We start from the raw sequence: 20,126 nt of genomic DNA on the forward strand, positions 1-20,126 counted from the left end.
GGATATATTTTATATCCGCCCGAATAGCGACCACCGTACACAAGGTGTTAAAACCCGCCATAGTGACCCACGTAAGTGTGTCGAGTGTTGGGATCGGCCTGTGTATATCCGGTTCAAACAGGCCGGCATAATTGTGTCGACTGACGAGGGGTAATCTCTCGTCAGTCGACGTTCTATTGAACCCCACTCCACTTACCATCAGGTGCGACAGGGTCACGTTGCCATGTTCATAAAAAAACATAATTATTTATTTAGATTATTTCATGTCTCTAATCTGAAATATACCTACTTCTTACCAGTAGGACTATAATATTTTAAAAGGTTATTTATCCAGATATCAGCTTCAATACTTATCAGCTACTAGTGCAACTTATGAGATGATGTAAAACCGCCAAAATCAGCGGCAAAAAACACGCCGCAGTTCGCGCGCTTGTGTACAACTTGCCTTATAAAGCTTTCTTCCCGGTTCTCCGGGAAACGACTATTCAATAGTACAAACCGAATTTACAATAGTATAAATAGTTGATTTTAAATAGTATATCTTATTGTTGGTATGTTTGTTTGTTTTTGCCTTTTCGTTTCTATATAAAAATCTTTTTCTATCCAAATTGTCCTAAATACTTGTCAAGACGATCTAAGCAGTCTGAGTCTAGATCAAACTAATGTGATAAATTTATTTTGCCTTATAGTAACCAATTGTAAAAATGTATAAAATACGTATTTAAAAAAATATATAGGTGTCTAAATCAGTGTCTGTATATAAAAAAAAATCCCGATTTGAATACAAAAGGGTTTGCTTCCCCAAAAATCTTGCGTTACGAAAAAGAGGTATTAAAATAACTTCACATACGAGGAAGAGGATTTATCAAGTAATGATCAGGAACGTAAATGTGACTTTAATTCTTATCACTTTCATCTCAGAATCTTAACACTAAAATCATTATGAAAGTTAGTTTCGTCACTGCAGCTCGGTCTAGTTTCATAAACACAAGATTTGATAAAAATTCCAACTGCGTAACTCAATTACTTTTGAATTAAATAAATCCTTTCCTATCATCTATATTAACATATAAAGCTAAAGAGTTTGTGTGTTCGCACACAATGTCAGCGACTACTGAAGCGATAGATAGGAAATTGCATTACTCTTGTGTTAAGGCTACTTTTTATCCCAAAAAATTATGTCTTTGAAAATCTTTTCCAAGCGGACGGAGCCGCAGACAAAATATAGCAAGTATAACCTCTCCGTGTAGTTATTATTAATACCAGCTTTCTATAAAACCATTGTAGGTAATGACGCGTTAAAGGACCTTTCCTCTTAGATTAAGTAGTTCGTTCTCAAATAGCAATAGTAAGTTATGTAACTTAATTTTTGCTATCATTATTTAAATAGTTTTAAGTTTAGCGTAATTTTGGGTGTGTCAAAATTGACAGCTGTCAGTTTGACATCAACTCGGCTGTCGAGGGATGAAACCGGAATGCCTAATTATGTATTTACGTCAGTTTTTCATGAGGCTTAATAATATTTGATGTATGTATATTGCGCATAAAATTTTATCCGATATTATTCATATAATAATCATATCGAAATTAACTACACCAAATTATATTGACTGCCTCTGTGGCGTAGTTGTACTGTATGGACGGTACGGCAGCGCTCTGAGGTCCTGGGTTCGAATCTCGGGTCGGGCAGTGATATTTGGGTTTTGTTGCTCAGTATCAGCTCAGAATCCGCAATTTGTGCCCGATATGGCGATAGGCCCGCGTCCTGTCATGGGACGGAACACACTTGGCGAAAAGTGCGTGCCTTGATTACGCCTCTGCATACCGCTTTGGAGATAAATGCGTGATGTCTTTTATAAACTATATTGTTTTTTAAAAACTGCATTTTTATCTTCGTTTAATCAACGGTCCAAAGTGCTATTATTATAGAATCGAGTAGAAGTGCATAAAATCCGATTTCATCCCTTTCCGAAATTTGATTAGTGATCGTAAAAATGTGATTTGTAGAGAATAAGCAGTGACAACTGTTGCCATTTTATGTTCGGGTCGAAATATGTGAACATTGGAATGATTCTGTGATATGTAATAAACATAATGATATTATGGATGTTGTTTTATTTGTATTTACTTACTGATTGTAAAATATAATCGATGACGTGACCGGATGATTTTATTGATTCCCTCCAAGGCGAATTTCGGTCACGGCGCAAGTGTGTGCGCAATACACATCTGGTCTCTTTGATCCTTCACTCTTTGTGCTTTCCAAGTCTCACATCGGCGGGGTATCACACCGCCAACTTCCACCGGGCTGCGACTAAGTAATGTATAAGATGGAAATACCCAGTCATAATGATTTTAGCCCGACCCGGGATCGAACCCAGAACCTCAGAGCGGTAACCGTACTCGTACTGTGTACAATAACAACTACGACAGCTTGCGGCCTTGACCTGACTGCCTCAGTGGCGTATTGCTCATATTACATCATGGGACGGCATAGATTGTGAGGTTTGCATAGACAAATACAAAGCCTTTTTAATAATGTAATGTAAACTGGCCGCGTAACAGTATGTATCTTTTTGAATTATTGTATTTGGAATGAAATAACAATGTACTGTTACTAAGCAATGTGTGCTAGTCTAATACGGTTGTCTAACGTGTTAAGGCGATACCTCAAGGTCCATTTTCATATATTTTGTTTCACCTTTAATCTGGATAACTAAACAAGTATTGGCAAGTAAAGAATTTAAATTCACGTCTAGTTAGTGATTAGTTCTCGCAGTTGAAAGAAAAACGTAAAAATAATTAATAATCATGGATATTTCGGCCTTTAAAATTTAATATGACGAAATTTTCGCCTTAACTCTATTAAAATATAAGTTCCTATTCTACGGAAAACCTTGTTTACTTTCCACACTTACTCTGTAAGGGCGACTCGAAGCCTAAGATAGATACGATGGAAAGTGGGTGTACCAGGTGCGTTTGCCTACCTTTTCGGGGATATCGGGGATTAAAGTCGTGGATACACATACGTTTCAATAAAACTTAACGTGTATAGGCGATTTGAAGTATTGAATTCGTTCAGCGGCTTATGTGACTGTAACCAATTGTAATGTCTCAGTGCGAGTTCAGTGTTAGGCCAACACTTTGTTATTTAGGTTTTGTTACTATTTATTGGTGGTCAAGCAAGCCACATACTAGAGAATAAAACTTATTCGTCGATTGGGAAACGGCCATAAACACCGGTCACACAATTTTAAAACTATGGTTGCTTAAAAAAACTCACACTCCGTTTAATAGTTTTAAATATTTAAAATTTGTTTTGTACTTCCAAAGCGGCAAACTTTTTTAAGGTTTCCGGAACTTCCATATACGTGCGGGTCCCTAAAAAACGTTAATACAACATTAATTGGATGATGTCACGCACACGCGTAACAGACGCGAAATGATCAAACCAATTGTAATGGTACGCGGAGCACTTAGATATTTATAATTAATAAAAAAGTATTACAATATTTTTTAATTAGTCTATTAATTCTACAATGTAGGCAATTATTATTTTAGTAATGAATTATATTCATACATTTATTTAAATTTCAGAATTATACAATTTATGGTTTGTGAAGAAACACATTAAAACTCTATGGCATATATCCAGGATTCTAATTCGCGACTTCTCTTGTTATCATTGACGTAACCAGTATGTTACTATTACGTATATTCTAATACACGAATGTCCATATAAAGTATTTGTTCAACATCTGAACTAAAATGGCAACCAAAACGTCACTGTTATAACTTATTTATTCACTTGAACAACGAATAATTTTACTTATTTGAATATTATTTTTTATTCACATCCAGGCTTGCACTCAGACCCGCGTTTTTATATTATGAGCGCCACTCCGTACACAACCACAAGCATCAATATTGATACCATACGAAAATTAATTTCAATGGATGGACAGTTCAATTCAGTTGAACACAGTGAATGTTCGGAACGCCAAATCTAATACGATGTACATACTTATATATCGTTGATTACGTATCTATTATATTATTTCACGTCAATTAGGTACACTGTTTAACATTAATCAATGCCATATTATTTCTTTTAATTATCCATTACTGATTGTAACTCTTTTTAAAAAGTCCATACGAATTTATTGTCATTGTATAATGTAGAGTTTCCATGGTGTTTGATACGAAGAATAAAATGTATTGCCGCCGTCTCCCTAAATATGTAGGTAAACATAAAATTTTCTTCAAATTGAGAGAAACACAAATTGCTAGGGGTTGGTATTCGTATTGAGTTGTATTATCCCTGATTTGATTATAGGCTCAATAATAACCATAAGATGAAAAGTTAGGGGAAATAATTTATGCCGAATTGTCCTATTCAACACGGCCGACATCAGCTTATCGCAACACAGACTTATTATTCATATTGCAGAAAATATATTATTTAGTTTCTGCAAACATCGCCTGCCCCCTACACCATATTAGATAATCCATTCCCGAACTAATTACATTAAAAACTCACATAAATATTTCCGACAAATCGAACCTGGAACCTCTCCGTCCAGTCCATAAACGCTACCAACAGACCTACGAGTCAGTGTGCAATGTTTTCTACCAATAAGTATCTTGATTGATTTAATGGCCACTTCATCGCACCGCGTAGATATAGGAACTAACAGACATGACAATCCAAAGTGTCCAAGAAAATAGATTTTTTTATTGTTATAAAATGTCTGACTTTAACTGTAGTCTAAATGTAATGGGCTAACCATAGGCAGTGAGGCCATTAAAATGTAGAAATGTTTTTTACTGCGTAAGCAATTCTTGGAACGCGACTCAGAAATCCAGCCATGGTTTTTTTCTACCAACAATACATCCAGTGTCGGCCTTAGCTGACACGTGGTTTCGCGCAGGAGCAAAAAAAGCCTCGATTTGAACAAATTCGTTTACTGACTTTGTTGGTTAAAAGTAGAGGTAAAAAAATAGGTCCTTGATGCAGGCCCAACAAGGCTTACGTAAGCGCGAGGCCCCAGAGTGTTGCCCGGTTCGCCTTCCCCTTAAGATCGTCTCTGAGTACATGCACATTACTCGGCAATAAAAAAGAAAGATGTTTTAGATACTCTACCAAGTCTGGGTAAGCTTGTTTTAGTGATAATTTTCTTTCTCTTGATTTTTTTCTGTAATTAAGGACTTTGAGTTGCTCAGCGACTGTCAGGGCTATTGTACAAAAGAAATAATTACTTTATAATATAAGTGAACCTCAAGTATAAGCATCTAGCAACATCACATATTGGTTCAGCTAATATACTTAGGAATAGGTACTCCTGTATTCAGAGGTTTTATTAGGAATGTTAATTTTTAAGTCGAAAAATTGAACGAATGCGTTTTGTAATGAAAGTTAAAAATGGTATTGCATAAGTAAGAGTTTTTAATTAGTTATTTCCCCGTGTACATAGTAATTAACGTATTTGTACAACGATGTACGTAAACTGCTAAGAACTAGTATCAACTAGTATTACGTTATCTTGATATTTTTATGTCAGATTGGGTGAGAAATGAATCTGTGAAAGATAAATAACACGAACTATGTATTAAAAACTAAAAATCATTATAAAATTCTTATATATAAGTACTGAATCGAGATACCATAAAGGTATAGGGATTTCGTCGCGTAAACTCAATCAAATTGTTTCCAAAAACACAACAGTCTATCGTGTTATACCTATGTACCTAATTTATCATGTTGTAATAGCTTTCCTGCGGGAAATTTATACTGTTAACGTACTTATACCAACTAAGCAAGTCGTTTTGGCAATTTCACATGCTTCTCTCTTAGCAACCTTATAAATATGTAGCAAAGGTCCAAAACCAACAACCAAAGCCTATCGTTTACAATTGTAACACTAGGGTTTAATAATTCCTTTGTCTATGGCAAAGGTCGAATGGATTTAATTGAAGTTATTGATGTAACCATCGCGGTTACTGACAACACTCACCTACACGCTAACGATACCTACTCTAGAATGTTATTATTAAGTATATATATATTTTGATACTCTCATGAAAGCGTACTACGAATCAGTCTCCCAGTTTTATTTCCGAATAAAAGTTCCCAATGTAGTCATTTAAATTTTATAGCACTTGTTTACTTGAGTATGTGTTAATATAGTAATTAATTCGCCCGTTTACAAAACCAAATTAACGGAATACTAATTTATTATACTAGTGTTAGCTCACAGCATCGCATGCTAATTTAAAAAGGCTAATATATGTCCTTTCTTAGGATCCAAGTTTATTCCCTACAAAATTTCATCAAAATCGGTTTAATGGTTGACCTTGAAAGCAAAACAGATTCACAGACATGAAAACTAACTTTTTTAAATCATTATAGGGACACAGAGCTATTTTCGCATTTTTAGGACGTAATGATTCTACTATTCAACACCTTTGCCCTTTCTGTGACTGTACACAAATTATTTATACGTATATCCAATAGTAACTGCAGGTTGTCGCTTTTTGCCTTGAACGGTACAGTTTAATATAAGAAACAAATAATTTGACTCAGATACGATTCTGTTACTAATTCTGTAAAATAGAAATTCAAACAACTTATTTTCTCGAGTGAATAGGGCTACTATATTAGTACAGAAATACTATATTAGTGTCGTATTATCTTTATTAGTTACCAATGTGCGAAACATTATTGTTTCTTCACGAAGCAACGGCTGTACGCGCCGTAATTTGATGCATAGGTATTCAGTTATCGTTTCTTGTCTCCGAAATGTAGTAACGTTATCCCACTTTAATGAAGGGTAAGCGAAACCCATCTTCAAACATCCAATTAAAATAACGACAGTAATATTTTTAAAGATCAGTTCAAACTAGTATAATTTAGTAAACTGTTAATTTTCATTAGATTAATTTGACAGCTCGTTGCCGCCATTTTGTGTCGTGTGTCTGAAGCTACAAGTTGACTGCATCTGTATGACGCCTTATTGAACCTAAAAGATCGCATATTGTGTTAAAAAAAAACCATAAACAGCTTTAAATAAACATTACATATGACATATTTACAGATACATTAGTCTTTTTTGTCTAGTGTTAGACTACAAAACTTTGCTTTACTTTTTAGCTTTGTAGACAGTGGACTTATAAAAAATATTTGAACAGGGTCCCCGAGAAATTTAAAATAGAACCTTAAAGTTACATAACCTTAAGGGTCTATTTAAAGGTTTTTATTTAGCATTTAGTACGTAACTATTTACGAACTAAATTCTGTACACCGAATTTTCAAGGAATAGGCTGTATCTAACTTTAATCGTCTGATTATAGTGTTCATGAATAAAGCCTAACTAACCTATTTACTGTTTTAATTGTTGATTTTCAAATAATTTGACGTAATGAAAAAAGCGGTAAAACAGTATAAATCAAATAATGATTATGGAAAGAAGGAAGTGTAATCATTTTAAGAGTCACTGGAGACGACCGGCCCAGTGTAGTTGCAAATACCGTAAAACTATTTATATCTTATCATTAAGACAAACCGAATAAACACCGCAATAACTAGTGAAACCTACATAATTCTAAAACAAACCGAATTATGTCAACATTTAGTTTTATAAAGCATCCATCGACGTAACACCATGCCATTCATTCAAAATCTACCACTCGTGGACGACAGCCGTCTACGCGTCTCAATTATTTCGTAGTTCCGTCACAAGCGTCTTTGGTGGAAAATAAGGAAAACCGGGGTAAGTTTTAATAACTCAATCACTACGTTATTTCTAATAGACACGACATTATCATAGAACTTTAAATTTTAAATGAGTAAACTGGTGATAATGTAATGTTATCACATTGTCCGGTGTTTGTCACATTTGAGGTTAAGTTCCATATTATCCAGTCAATATTCACAATGGCGTAACACAACGCGAATAAAAATATAGCGGTAGCACCCACCCAGAATACGAATCGTATTTTTGTTTTGACCAAAGCAGTAGAGGTATGGAAAGGGCCGCCGATGACAGAAGTTATTTTTAATTTTTATCGGTTTAAATATAGTAATAAACTCTATACTCTATAGCCACTACATAAGATATATATTCCAATGTAATCCGTAATAATATGTTTTAAGTAATTCATTCAATTAATTTCCAATAACTAGCTACATTCATTGCCATTCAAACTTCAAAAACACGCGTAAAATCATTCAAGACCGAAATTCAGTTAAACACATTAATAATCACTTTTAGTTAGAGCATGGTCGATACGGCCGGACCGCATAACTAAAATAACAATTTGACGTCACGTGTGACGTAACAGTGACATCATGGTGGTAGACATCTTTAACCGATCAATAAGTTTCTCTGGTATTGTGTCCTATCGCCAGAGACCTTTTACCTTTCTCTCTTTCAGTAATAATTATTATAATAAGGACAGCATCAGAGGTCATAATAAAATGGTGGGTACTTTGGTATAACTGATTGTCTATTTATAATTTTCATTCATTGCCTTGAACTGATTAACACATCTAAATATATAACTTTAAGTCGTTGTTTCTAGGCAATTGTCAACAAATATTCATCGAATATACACATTTTCTACCTAGTATATTTCTTTTTATGTTTACACAAATTGTATTTATTTCACATTAATATAACTTATGTTATACATACGTTGTGTTTCCCATAGGGTGACGGGGATTGATGGTTGGAGGTTCCGGTATTTGATATGTAAATCGCCTTTCCACCTAGTATTACGACTAAATTTATCGCACACAAATTAAAGTATTAGATATTTAAATACCTTAATACAATAAACTATTAGTAATGGGAAAGAAACGGCCATTAGTTGGGAGTATATTCGTAGATCCTCGGGCATTACCTTTACTTCTTTCGAAGTTTGTTTTTTTTATTAAGCATTTATAACTTGTTTGTACTCAGAAAGAAATTAAAAGGAGTTTTAACAGTTTTTCATAGTCTATGAATCTGCACTACGCCGCATTTGCTCTACCAAAGAGTCTCATGCCCAGCTGTGGGATATCACAGGGCCGATATTATTACAACAATTACTTGAGGTTATAGTTTAATTGATAACTGCAAACACGTTAGTACAACGTGGCATCTACTGCAAACTATCACGAGTGTACTGACTGGCTATGTTGCTAATAATGATGGACTGCATTTAACTTCAGGTCATAATATAAAGAATTAAATGAATGTTCTTAACGGGCTCTCAAATGTAGATTTGTACACTGGCAAAAAGTAAAAAGATAAAACGATCGTGCGGCTGGTGGACATAAATGACTATAGATTTGTACTGTTTTTTTACGGTCAATTTTGAGAGTTCTACTCTGATGATTTCCTGTCTTTATTTTAAACATAAAACAACGATTTGGCTCGTTACGAAAAAACTGTTTTCCACGGTACATTTCCTCTACATCGTAGGTAGCAATTAAAATATATTAATATTAATTCGACAAAAAAATACACAGTAATTTATAGCTCCTCGAAAAAGTTAGAAATAGAGAATTTAATTAAAGTTTTAAATAAGAATAGTTAATTTAGAACCATTCCCCAATTCTTTCTATAAGGGTCTGTACTATCCACGATTCTTTCGTTTTCCATGCGTATGCGCATCTTTTAACATACCTTCTTCATAATTAAATAAAATAATGAGAGGAATGTAGTCAAATAACTATTTATTTTAATTATATTATATTATTAATATGTGTGTTTTGTATATTGTTCTCCAAACAAATTAAAAGAGACGTGCATTAAATCGCGAGTAATAAAATATGATATCTATTTTATCTCTCATCTGAGCACGATTACTGAATGAGTACATAGGATTTATGCTATAATAATGATAATTACGGTCACTGTTGCTAAGCGCTCTGCCACCGAGAGCGACAGACGCTAGGAGGCGCACGGCCACCAATAACACTTTTAACAGTAGTTAATTGCTAATGTACTATCAATGAGTCAATGTTCCAAAGCGAAACAAATCAGGCTATACACGCTACAAGGGTTTGATCTAATTTTATTCAAGTAGTTTTGGGTTCGCTGGATGTGGGTTTTCTTGCGTGTACTGTATTGAGTCTGACGATAATAATAACTCAGTCTTCTTGTAGTAGGCTTTTATTATACACTTGTTTACTTAGAGATACGCGCTCCACTGTGTGTTCCGTGTAGAAGTCCCCTTGTCATAGACAATACCTACTCCCGTCTAGAAGCTTTTGTCCATAGACATAACGAGTGGCGTTCGGATACGCCGCATAGTTATATAACAGCTTTTGCTCGCAGCTTACATGAAAGAGTTTTTCTAGGGATAAAAGTAACCTATGCCTGCCCCATGGTCTCATATTATCTTCACACTAAAATCGAAATCTGTTCGGTAGTTTTTAAGTTTATTGTGTTCAGACAGAGGCGGGGCGGCGGGGGACTAAGTTTTATAATTTGTAAGGATAGTTCCCGTACATTTCATTGCGAAAGTATATCTAGACGATAATTTAGCGGCCATAAAAAATATAAACATGTGCAGCAATCCGTGCGATTATAACGTGTATGACGAATGACCTGCGTAATTTAGAGATAAGGAAATCCACAAATTTAACAACGTACGTTGTTATAAATTATTATATACGGTAAATCCTGCCTCGGTGGCGTAGTTGTATTGCATGTCCGGTACAATAGCGCTCTGAGGTCCTGGGTTCGAATCCTGGGTCGGGCAAAGTGATATTTGGGTTTTTCTGCTCAGTATCAGCCCGGAGTCGCAATTTGTGCCCGATATGGCGATAGGCTCGCCCCCTATCACATCATGGGACGGAACACACTCGGCGAAATGTGGGTGCCCTAGTTGCGCCTCTGCATACCCCTTCGGGTAAATGCGTGATGTTATGTATGTAAATCCTGACTATGTCTTCCAGTCAATGTCATTCTTTGGCAATTACCATCTAAGTGAGATTATTAAGTAGCGTTCATAGAAAATGCCAGGTACAATATATACCTACGCTGGTGACTTATCAGACCGATTCTCGCCTGAAAGATACGACCACAGTTTTGGCAGCGGATTTCTGTATTTGTATATGGTGGGGGTAAAAAACGGTGTAGTCGCACCGAATTTCGCGCTTGTGGGCTAGTTGTTTGAACCAGGCAATATACAATACCTATAAGTACTTTTTTTTCTGGTTCAAAGGATATTGATAATTATTGGGCGTCGGTACAGACAAATATAACTGAATACTTCGAAATTCAATGTTGTAGCTTTTATTATGAAAAAATTTACTTGTTCGTCTCGTTTAAATTAACAAAAAAATGCAAATACTCGTAATAATTATGCTTAATTGTTTGTTACAGGCGCAACTTCCCGCTTAAAGTTTCCGTAATCAGAAATCACGTCGGAAAAAGTGTCTTTTAAGGAACAAACCCTTTTCCAAAATGGTATCACGTGAGAATAGTGTGCAGGGCCCGGGGCTGCAGCCCCCCGGGTCCCATACTGATTTGGAAATGCAAGAAGTAGCCAAAAGTAAGTTATATTCTCGGTCAAGTGCGAGGGTTTATACTTGACCTATTAAATATTTTATTTTACTTTAGAATTTACAGTAGAATTGTTTTAAAGAAACTTGTGTGTATGTACAGATTTGTACTGTAGAGTAACAATTTCACATTCTCTCCTAGATCTTAGAACTGCCAATGCACAAATTAGATCTTATTCTTCAAAGATTATAGCATTACCACGGTCTGATGTCAAAAATTAACCAATTAGAACAAACTGTGTCAAACTCTATTCTAATTGGTCCATGTTCAATCACCAGGCGTCCTACATAGCTTATAACGGATTAGAATCCTTGATATAATTCCTAACCATCATTCCAAAGATTTCCAGATCACCCCATTGGAAGCGGCCAGCTACCTCCTTATACTCTCCTATACCATCATTATACTTGCAGATAATGGCGTCCACCACCACCACCGCCTCAAGGACCTGGACGACATGTTCCCGTATATGGGCCACTTCGGCTGGTACCAACGGCTCCTCTTCCTCCTCATGATACCGTACGCGTTCTTCTTCGCGTTCGTCTACTTCGGTCAGATATTCATGGCGATAGTACCTTCGGAGCACTGGTGTCACGTTCCGGAACTGGCCAACCTTACTATTGAGGAACGGTAAGTATTTTATTGTAATAGACTAAGACGAGCATGTCGCTCGTCCTGATCGTAAGCTGTAAGGCCGTCCAGAAACAGTAGCAACACCATACAAAACTATGAATTTAAAATCACTACGTAGCACTGCTTTACACTTCACACCATGAGACATAAATTAAGATGTTAACTATCATGCCCAGTCATTTTTAATTATTTTTTTTGTAGCAGATGATTACATTTATTTCTATAGTATAATGATTAACTACGTTGTAGTATTGTCTTAGAATACCTTCAATGTACAAACTATTCTTTTGAAATTACGCTGCTTTGCTTCTTTGAGCATTAAGTAACTAACAGTGGCGAAAGGTAATCCGAGAGAGAATCTGACACAACATATAGGTACTAATGTGCATGAATGCTGTCTGCCAATCGTACTGATGATAATTTGTTTCTACATAAATTATACAAAAAGGGATAGCTACAGTAATCGGTTAATATGGACCCTTTGCCACTGGTTATTTATACTTATATGAAATAAGGAAGGATTTATTTTAGGTGTTATTTTTATTAAATGACTAGCTTCCGCCCGCAGCTTCGCCCGCGTGGATTTCGGGTTTCAAAAATGGAGAAGGTGCTCAATTTGTCGGGATGTTTTTTTTAATTTATGGTGGTATGCAGGTGGTCCGATTGTCCGGTCAGGGTCTGATGATGGGATCCTGGTGAAATCGAAGGAACTTTTAACCATTAAGGTTGCACACGAAATGACGGAAGCTTAAAAAATGGAGTAACTTCTCCCGTTTTCCCAACATTTTCCATCACTGCTATGCTCCTATTAATTGTAGCGTGATGAAAAGTATACTATAACCAGCTCAGGAGTATGAAAAATAATTGTACCAAGTTAAGTTAAAATCCGTCGAGTAGTTTTTGTTTCTATAACGGTTATACAGACAGACAGACAAAAATTTTACTAATTGCATTTTTGGCATCAGTATCGATCCCTAATCACCCCCAGTTATTTTGGAAATATATTTCATGTACAGAATTGACCTCTCTACAGATTTATTATAAGTATAGATATGCAAAAGTAGCTCAAAAATTGTCCATAACGAAAACATGCATTTTAAAGTAAAACAAAAGAAATAATATCGTGAAGCCAACCAAATAATAACTAATGATATATTGAATTTTGTGACTGTTCAATTTAGTCGGGTCCGCGATATCACTTTTGTTGAGTTTCAGAACGCGACATTACATTATTATAATCTGTGCTCCAACGCACACTGCTTTGATGTTAGGAACACACCTACATTGCTTAGACAACAGTGAACTTTATACAATAGCAATAAAGCTCAAATTGACTCTACGTATTAGTTAGAAAACGTTTGTATGGGAAATAGAAAAATGCTGTTTTGAGGATTTTCCCGGCAATTATTCGAATTTTTCTCACCTTTTAAACCTTCCCTAGACCTCCACGAATAATTCAAGACCTAGATAAGATAAATCCGTTCAGCCGTTCTCGAGTTTTAGCGAGACTAACGAACAGCAATTCATTTTTATATATATAGATAAGTATATCTCAACAAATTTAATCTAATTCCACGGCTAGTAAGTTCATTAGAAAATCAAATCATTTTACGCATTGTATATTTTTATTAATAGGTATAATATTATAATCATATTATATTTATTTTAAATAATTACAGGAAGCATAATTTTGGATTAAATAATTTTTAATTTGTGACCTAACTCTGTAATTATCTAAAGAGCCGACAAGTACTTGTCATATAGGTAAAAATTATATTTCCTTTTTAAATTATAGATCAAAAAATATTTGCTCATTAATGTTATCTTAGGTGTTGAGGAAAAAAACACGGGTAACTGAGGTTTCCCGTAGCTATTAGCGTTACTACCAAGTATGCACCGCTCAAGGTCATTATTTTTATCATCAAATAACTGCAAGACCATAAAAGTTAACAATAGAACAAATTTATTCATGGTGATGTAAGGTTATGTTACGCCTTTTATCTTAGAGCGTAGATAGAGACCCAACTTCATCCAAGATTCCTAGAGCTAATTCTAATGTCTCACGATAAGATACTCTACCTCCATGTGACGAAAATGAAATATCAAACTAACTTTATAAAATTATATTTGACAGAATTCAATAACACTTATTTTATTTTCAGACGAAGCCTTTCCATACCCTTGGCAGATGATGGAACATTCGAGAGATGCGTGGTATATGATGTGGATTGGAAAAAAATAATTCAAGATGGCGTCCGAGTGCCGGACACAAAATGGCCGACAAAAAAGTGTGTCGGCCAATGGGAGTTCAATTTCACCGATGTGCCTTATGAAACTATTGCTACACAGGTAATAATACTTTTTAATAGTATAAAATAAATGGGACTTATTGGCCTAGCTGGCTGTGAACTGCAAGGTTACAAATTCGATTCTCAGTTTCAACACACTATTATAAAGACCTTTACTAGTTTGTACACCCTAAACAGTAAACACACGTGTTTTACTGACATTGAAATAAACTATCTATTATGTGGTAATGACCCATTCTGCCACTCTACGAAGAGTGAAGTAAGTAAATACGGGTCTTTTAACCTCTTCAAAAATGCGCGAACTTATATTCTATTTCAATAACCTTATGTTACAGCAAGGCTGGGTGTGCGACAGAGATAACTATCCAGCGACTGCGCAGTCTATCTTCTTCTGCGGGGCAATCGTTGGTGGTCTCATCTTTGGCTGGGTAGCTGACAAATACGGAAGAGTACCAGCTTTAGTTGGTACGTGTTTTATCAAAAACTGTACAATACTTCACATTACAATATCACAATATTGCAGGAAGAATGCTTATTCCTCGTTTTAACAATTACTAGTATTAGTTAAACGGACAGTCGCTTTAACTAAGTTGCTACACTTATTAATAATTATTGATTAATGGCACACTATCTTTTAAACGAATATGTAGCCTACTGAAATTCTTCTCAGAATATATAGTGTTAATATGCCGGATAATATTAAAGCTTAATCTTAAAACAGTTTAATTTTTTTTTTAAATAGGAGTCTTTGGGTATGCAAATCTGACTCACACTTTGTTTTTATAATCTTTAACAAGTTCTTCTAGCTAACATTGTTTTTATTTCCCAGGAACTAACCTAGCAGGGTTCGCTGGTGGCGTAGGCACGGTGTTCAGCAACTCGTTCTGGTCGTTCTGTCTGTGCCGGTTCGTCGTTGGTCTGGCGTATGACAACTGCTTCCTCATCATGTATATTGTTGGTAAGATTAAAGACCGATGCTTATCTCTTAAATTCACAAAATATTATCTCAAGTATTGTTTGGAAAGGCCCCTGAAGAACAGTCAATTTTAAAGTAATAAGATTGCTATTTCTTTCCCGAAATTACTTCATGCGGTAGAAACCACGAGAGGAAAACTTAGAGTAGCTACAGTTGCGGAGGTATGTCGCTATTCTAAGCGTGTTCTACCAACTGTATCATGGCGAAAGCTCTGAGAAATTAAATAAAAAAGGAGGTTTATTTAATCTCTGCCTAATTTCACGTTAGTAATGCGAATGTTTGTGAAAATGTTTGCATATTCGAAGTAAACGCCGAAACCTTTGGAAGATTTTAGTTGAAATTAGGCACACTAATGGCAACATATTTTCTCAGTGGTGGAGTACGTGGGTCTGAAATGGCGCACGTTCGTGGCAAACATGTCGATCGCGGTGTATTTCACGTTCGCGGCGTGCCTGCTGCCGTGGATCGCGCTGGCCGTGGCCGATTGGAAGGTCTACACCATGATCATCAGCGCGCCGCTCATCCTGGCCATTTTCACCCCGTGTATCGTGCCGGAGAGCGCTAGGTTTGTTAGAATTTATTCTTGTACTTGGTCGGTTGTATCGACCACTTTAAGGCAAAATATTAAACATGATTGTATACTCTAAATAATAAACATGGATATGGATGCCACCCAAATCATTCTCTTACAGGAAATCAGTGTGAGGGTGCTAGTGGGCAAGCTGATCGATAACGCATCCTTTTATTTGTTGACAGTTAAAAGTCAGTACAATTATCTATTCAAAAAAAATTACATGCAATTGGCAACAGGACGCCTTGAGCATGCTTTCAAATACCTAATAAGACCTTCTAACTATATTTCTTATTTTCAGATGGTTGATTTCACAAGGCAGAACAGAGGAAGCTATCAAAATCATGTTGAGATGCGCTAAGGTTAACGGAAACAAGATACCTGAAGAAATATTACAGGAGTTCCGGGTAAGTTATATTTTTCATTTATCTACTTATAACCGTTAAGTATCGGGTTTGATACCAGACCAGGGTAACCAAATGTGTTGTCTTTCTAAAAACATCAAGCCTTTATCCTCAAACTGGTAGGCAGAGATATCAGATGGGCATTTACTTTTCGCGATGTATTCTGTCCCATGATGTAATATCCGGCGAACCCATCGCCATATTCACCACTGCTAGTAACAAAATGTGAAAATACATAACAAAAGCTAATATTTGTAAATTAATGTCTGATGTCACTTGTAACAGATGATAAATATATATGTTTTCACAATAAATATCTCTTCCCAGGAGACAGCAATAGAAATGGCGAAAGCAGAGCAAGAGAACAAAAACTATAGCGTGTTAGATCTGTTCAAAACCCCTCGTTTGCGGCGGCACAGCATCCTCATGGTGGTGATCTGGATGTCGATCGCGATGGTGTTCGACGGGCACGTCAGGAATGTCGCCTCGCTGGGCCTGGACATGTTCGTAACTTTCACAGTCGCGACGGCCACAGAGTTCCCTGCTGACTTGCTGCTTACCTTGACTTTGGATATGTAAGTTTGTAATATATTTATAGGTCATGTAGTTCTCTCATATGTGATAGTCCGCCTGGGTAGGTACCAAGGCAATGTCCATTTCTGCCGCCAAGCAGCAGTATGAAGTTTCTGTTGTGTTCCGGTTTGAAGGACATTGTAGCCAGTGTAACTACTGGACTTAACATCTCATGTCTTAGGATGGCGAGCGCAGTGGAACACCAAACCATACTTTGTAATTCAAGTTGTTGGATGGTGTTTCTACTGTTTATGGACGGTCGTATCGCTTACCATCAGGTGAAAGGCAAGCTCTTGTCATTTAAAGAAATAAAAAAAATCTTCCGTAATTACAGGGTATTTATTGGTCTGTCTCTAGTAGTACGATTTTAAAAGGATTTTAATATAGTAACCGCAATAGAAGGCTGATCTTTTCACAGTTTCAACTATCGCGGCAAATATCGTAGTTCAATAATAATGTCAAAAATTGCGGAATCCTCGTGAGCCATACAGAAGTAAACCATAGAATTCGTATTACACATGTCTGTGGCGTTACTCTACTGCTTTGAGCACAGTTTTAGGCATTTTTTTTATGTCTATGTAGATATAATATGTTTGTCCTTGTTTGCAGCCTCGGCCGAAGATGGTTGGCGTTTGGATCAATGGTCTTGAGTGGATTATTCAGTCTACTGGCCACCACTGTGGCGATAGGTAATTATTCTACTTATTATTAATATGGATGTTTGTCTAGATACTTATTGGAATATTCGTAAGGACATCACGCTGTTTTGTATGTATTTTGCTTGTGGTAAGATATATTTTACATCCGCCCGGATAGCGACAACCGTACACAAGGTGTTTAAACCCGCCATAGTGACCCACGTAAGGGTGTCGCATTCCGGTATCAGCCTTTGTATATTTAGTCCCAACAGGCCGGCATAATTGCTGACTACAGAGAGGCAACATCTCTCGTCAATGTACAGTCTATTGGACCCCTCTCAACTTACCATGATGTGCTGTGGGGCATATTAATGTGCACGTGTAAAAAATATCGTCACGTACAAATTAGCTGTATACGTTTAGATTTTATTATTTATTTAGCACAGGACTAAACAGAGTCCTAGATTAACATAGGGCTTAAATATTTTAACAAAAATGGCATCCTGCACAGCCGTCCCGGATTTGTAAACAGGCTGCGGCATATGGGCGGCAGCCTCTTAGGGGCGGCAGATTTCAGAGAATGCTCGATTTAATTAATCATTCGTTCATTTAACTTTAGTACCTTCCATAATACAAACAAAAGGAAAATTATGAAGTATTTTAGAAACCTACATACATACTTAAACATACCTACATGGGGCGGTGGAAAAAAAGTGGCCTACACTCATAAAAAATATAAATTAGGCCCTGCTGCACAGTCGGACTTTGATTATAATAATTCGTTCTCCAACATCCGTAAAAACCTAGGGCTTCTCCACATTAGAGCGGGATAAAAAATTGGATGATAATTGTAAAATTATTTTTCAGGAATCCCATCAGCCTCTCTAGCCATCGTCGGCCGGTTCGCGGTGAACATATCGTTCAACATCGGCATGCAGTACGCGGCTGAGCTGTTCCCCACCGTGGTCAGGGCTCAGGGTCTGGCGCTGGTGCATATCAGCGGATACGTGGCCACCATCCTGGTACCCTATATAGTGTATATGGTAAGTGTGGTATATTTTTATGATTTTTTAATACAAATTCTGTCTAAAGTAATAAAGATTTAGGTGGCGCGGCGCGTTAACACTAGCTTTTACAAGACAAGAAACAAAAATAATGTCAGGACGTCAGTATTTTGTTTTCATAACATAATTACTATGCACAATTGATCTAACTAAAAGAAGTGTGAGATTTTCATTTCGAAAAATACCTGAGTTGCCTGAATTTGAAATATTTTATAATTTATATCATATTATAGTTTATTTCTTGCTTTTTAACAGGCTGTAATAGCACGAGAAATACCACTGCTGATTCTGGGCGTGCTGGGCATCTTCGGTGGGGTGTTGTGCCTGTTCCTACCAGAGTCCATGGGGAAGGAGATGCCGCAAACCATCCAAGATGGCGAGCAGTATGGGATAGAGCAGAAATTCTGGGACTTTCCTTGCTGCATGTAATTGTTTTTTTTATTTTCTAGTTATATTTATGGGATAAGTCAAGCTTATTAAAACCCTCCTTTAAGCAAATGGCCATGAGCTCCGTTCCATACATTTTCGGTGCACAAGTTACGGCGGGAATATGTAAAGATTGACGTATCATTTATTAAATAAAGTCAATTTTAGGTCTTTCTCAAATTTTAAACTACCAAAATATTCCTTAATAAATTGTCTGTTTAATAGTGTTGGTTGCAAATTAAAATGATGAGTAATTTAGGAGGAGATGCACGGAATCAACATTTCAAATGGCCTTTTATTGTGAAATGAATAATATAATATCCAAATTATAAAAAAAATTAAACAATCAAAGTTAAGTTAATAATATGTTGTAGAAATATGCAGGCTTATACAATTTATAAAAAATTGCAAAATTATGCTTTGTTAAATCATAAATTTACTCGATCAGCTGTACATCAAAACCCGCCATCTTGCCTCTTAATAAGCTACTTTGACAGCTATTTAAGCAATTCTTAACCACACTTAACGCTAAAACAAGTTCCGAAGGAAGACTGCTAATGATTATTTTTTCTATATGTTATTTATAAATTAGTAATTTATAAATTAGTTAGCGCGCCGTTTTGGCAAGACAAGCATCTTAAAGAGTGCTGTCGTCTGATTAGTTAGTTTTATGAGACAAAGGCATTATTCCTGTCGCGTGAGCGTTAGTAATTCAGACCTGCCAAATTGGGAATAATTTGCTAAAAATGCTTCTAATTGTGTCTCAAAAGCAAGTATAGTTTATTATAAAGTAGAATAGGCGCTGAAAATAAAAATGTGTAATTAATGTAAAACATTATTTTTAATGTATATTTTTTCTTTTCAGGAAAAAGGAGTCACAGACAAATATAACTGAGAAAGTAGAACAACGTTTTTAAACGTAAATATGTGATAATCATGATTGTGACTTTTTCATGAATAAAACATCGAAAATGATT

General features: G+C 35.9%; 1 protein-coding gene across 2 annotated transcripts; it reads left to right on the forward strand.

The window, feature by feature from the left end:
• The first annotated feature begins 7,515 nt into the window (after positions 1–7,515).
• Positions 7,516–20,125, forward strand: LOC115446415 (carcinine transporter). Of its 2 annotated transcripts, none has more exons than XM_030173071.2 (13): positions 7,516–7,769; positions 11,376–11,544; positions 11,969–12,185; positions 14,351–14,537; positions 14,833–14,962; positions 15,327–15,455; positions 15,846–16,038; positions 16,346–16,451; positions 16,776–17,023; positions 17,631–17,710; positions 18,527–18,702; positions 18,979–19,148; positions 20,015–20,125. In XM_030173071.2, exons 2-13 carry the CDS (start codon positions 11,457–11,459, stop codon positions 20,064–20,066), a joined length of 1,776 nt encoding a protein of 591 aa, XP_030028931.1. In that variant the 5' UTR covers positions 7,516–7,769; positions 11,376–11,456; the 3' UTR covers positions 20,067–20,125. The 2 variants fall into 2 exon arrangements, with proteins under 2 accessions (XP_030028931.1, XP_037300845.1); XM_037444948.1 differs by lacking the exon at positions 7,516–7,769 and adding an exon at positions 8,131–8,479.
• The last annotated feature ends 1 nt before the right edge of the window (position 20,126 follows it).

The sequence above is a fragment of the Manduca sexta genome, chromosome 28 (assembly GCF_014839805.1).
Source record: "Manduca sexta isolate Smith_Timp_Sample1 chromosome 28, JHU_Msex_v1.0, whole genome shotgun sequence".
NCBI classification, from domain to species: domain Eukaryota; kingdom Metazoa; phylum Arthropoda; class Insecta; order Lepidoptera; family Sphingidae; genus Manduca; species Manduca sexta.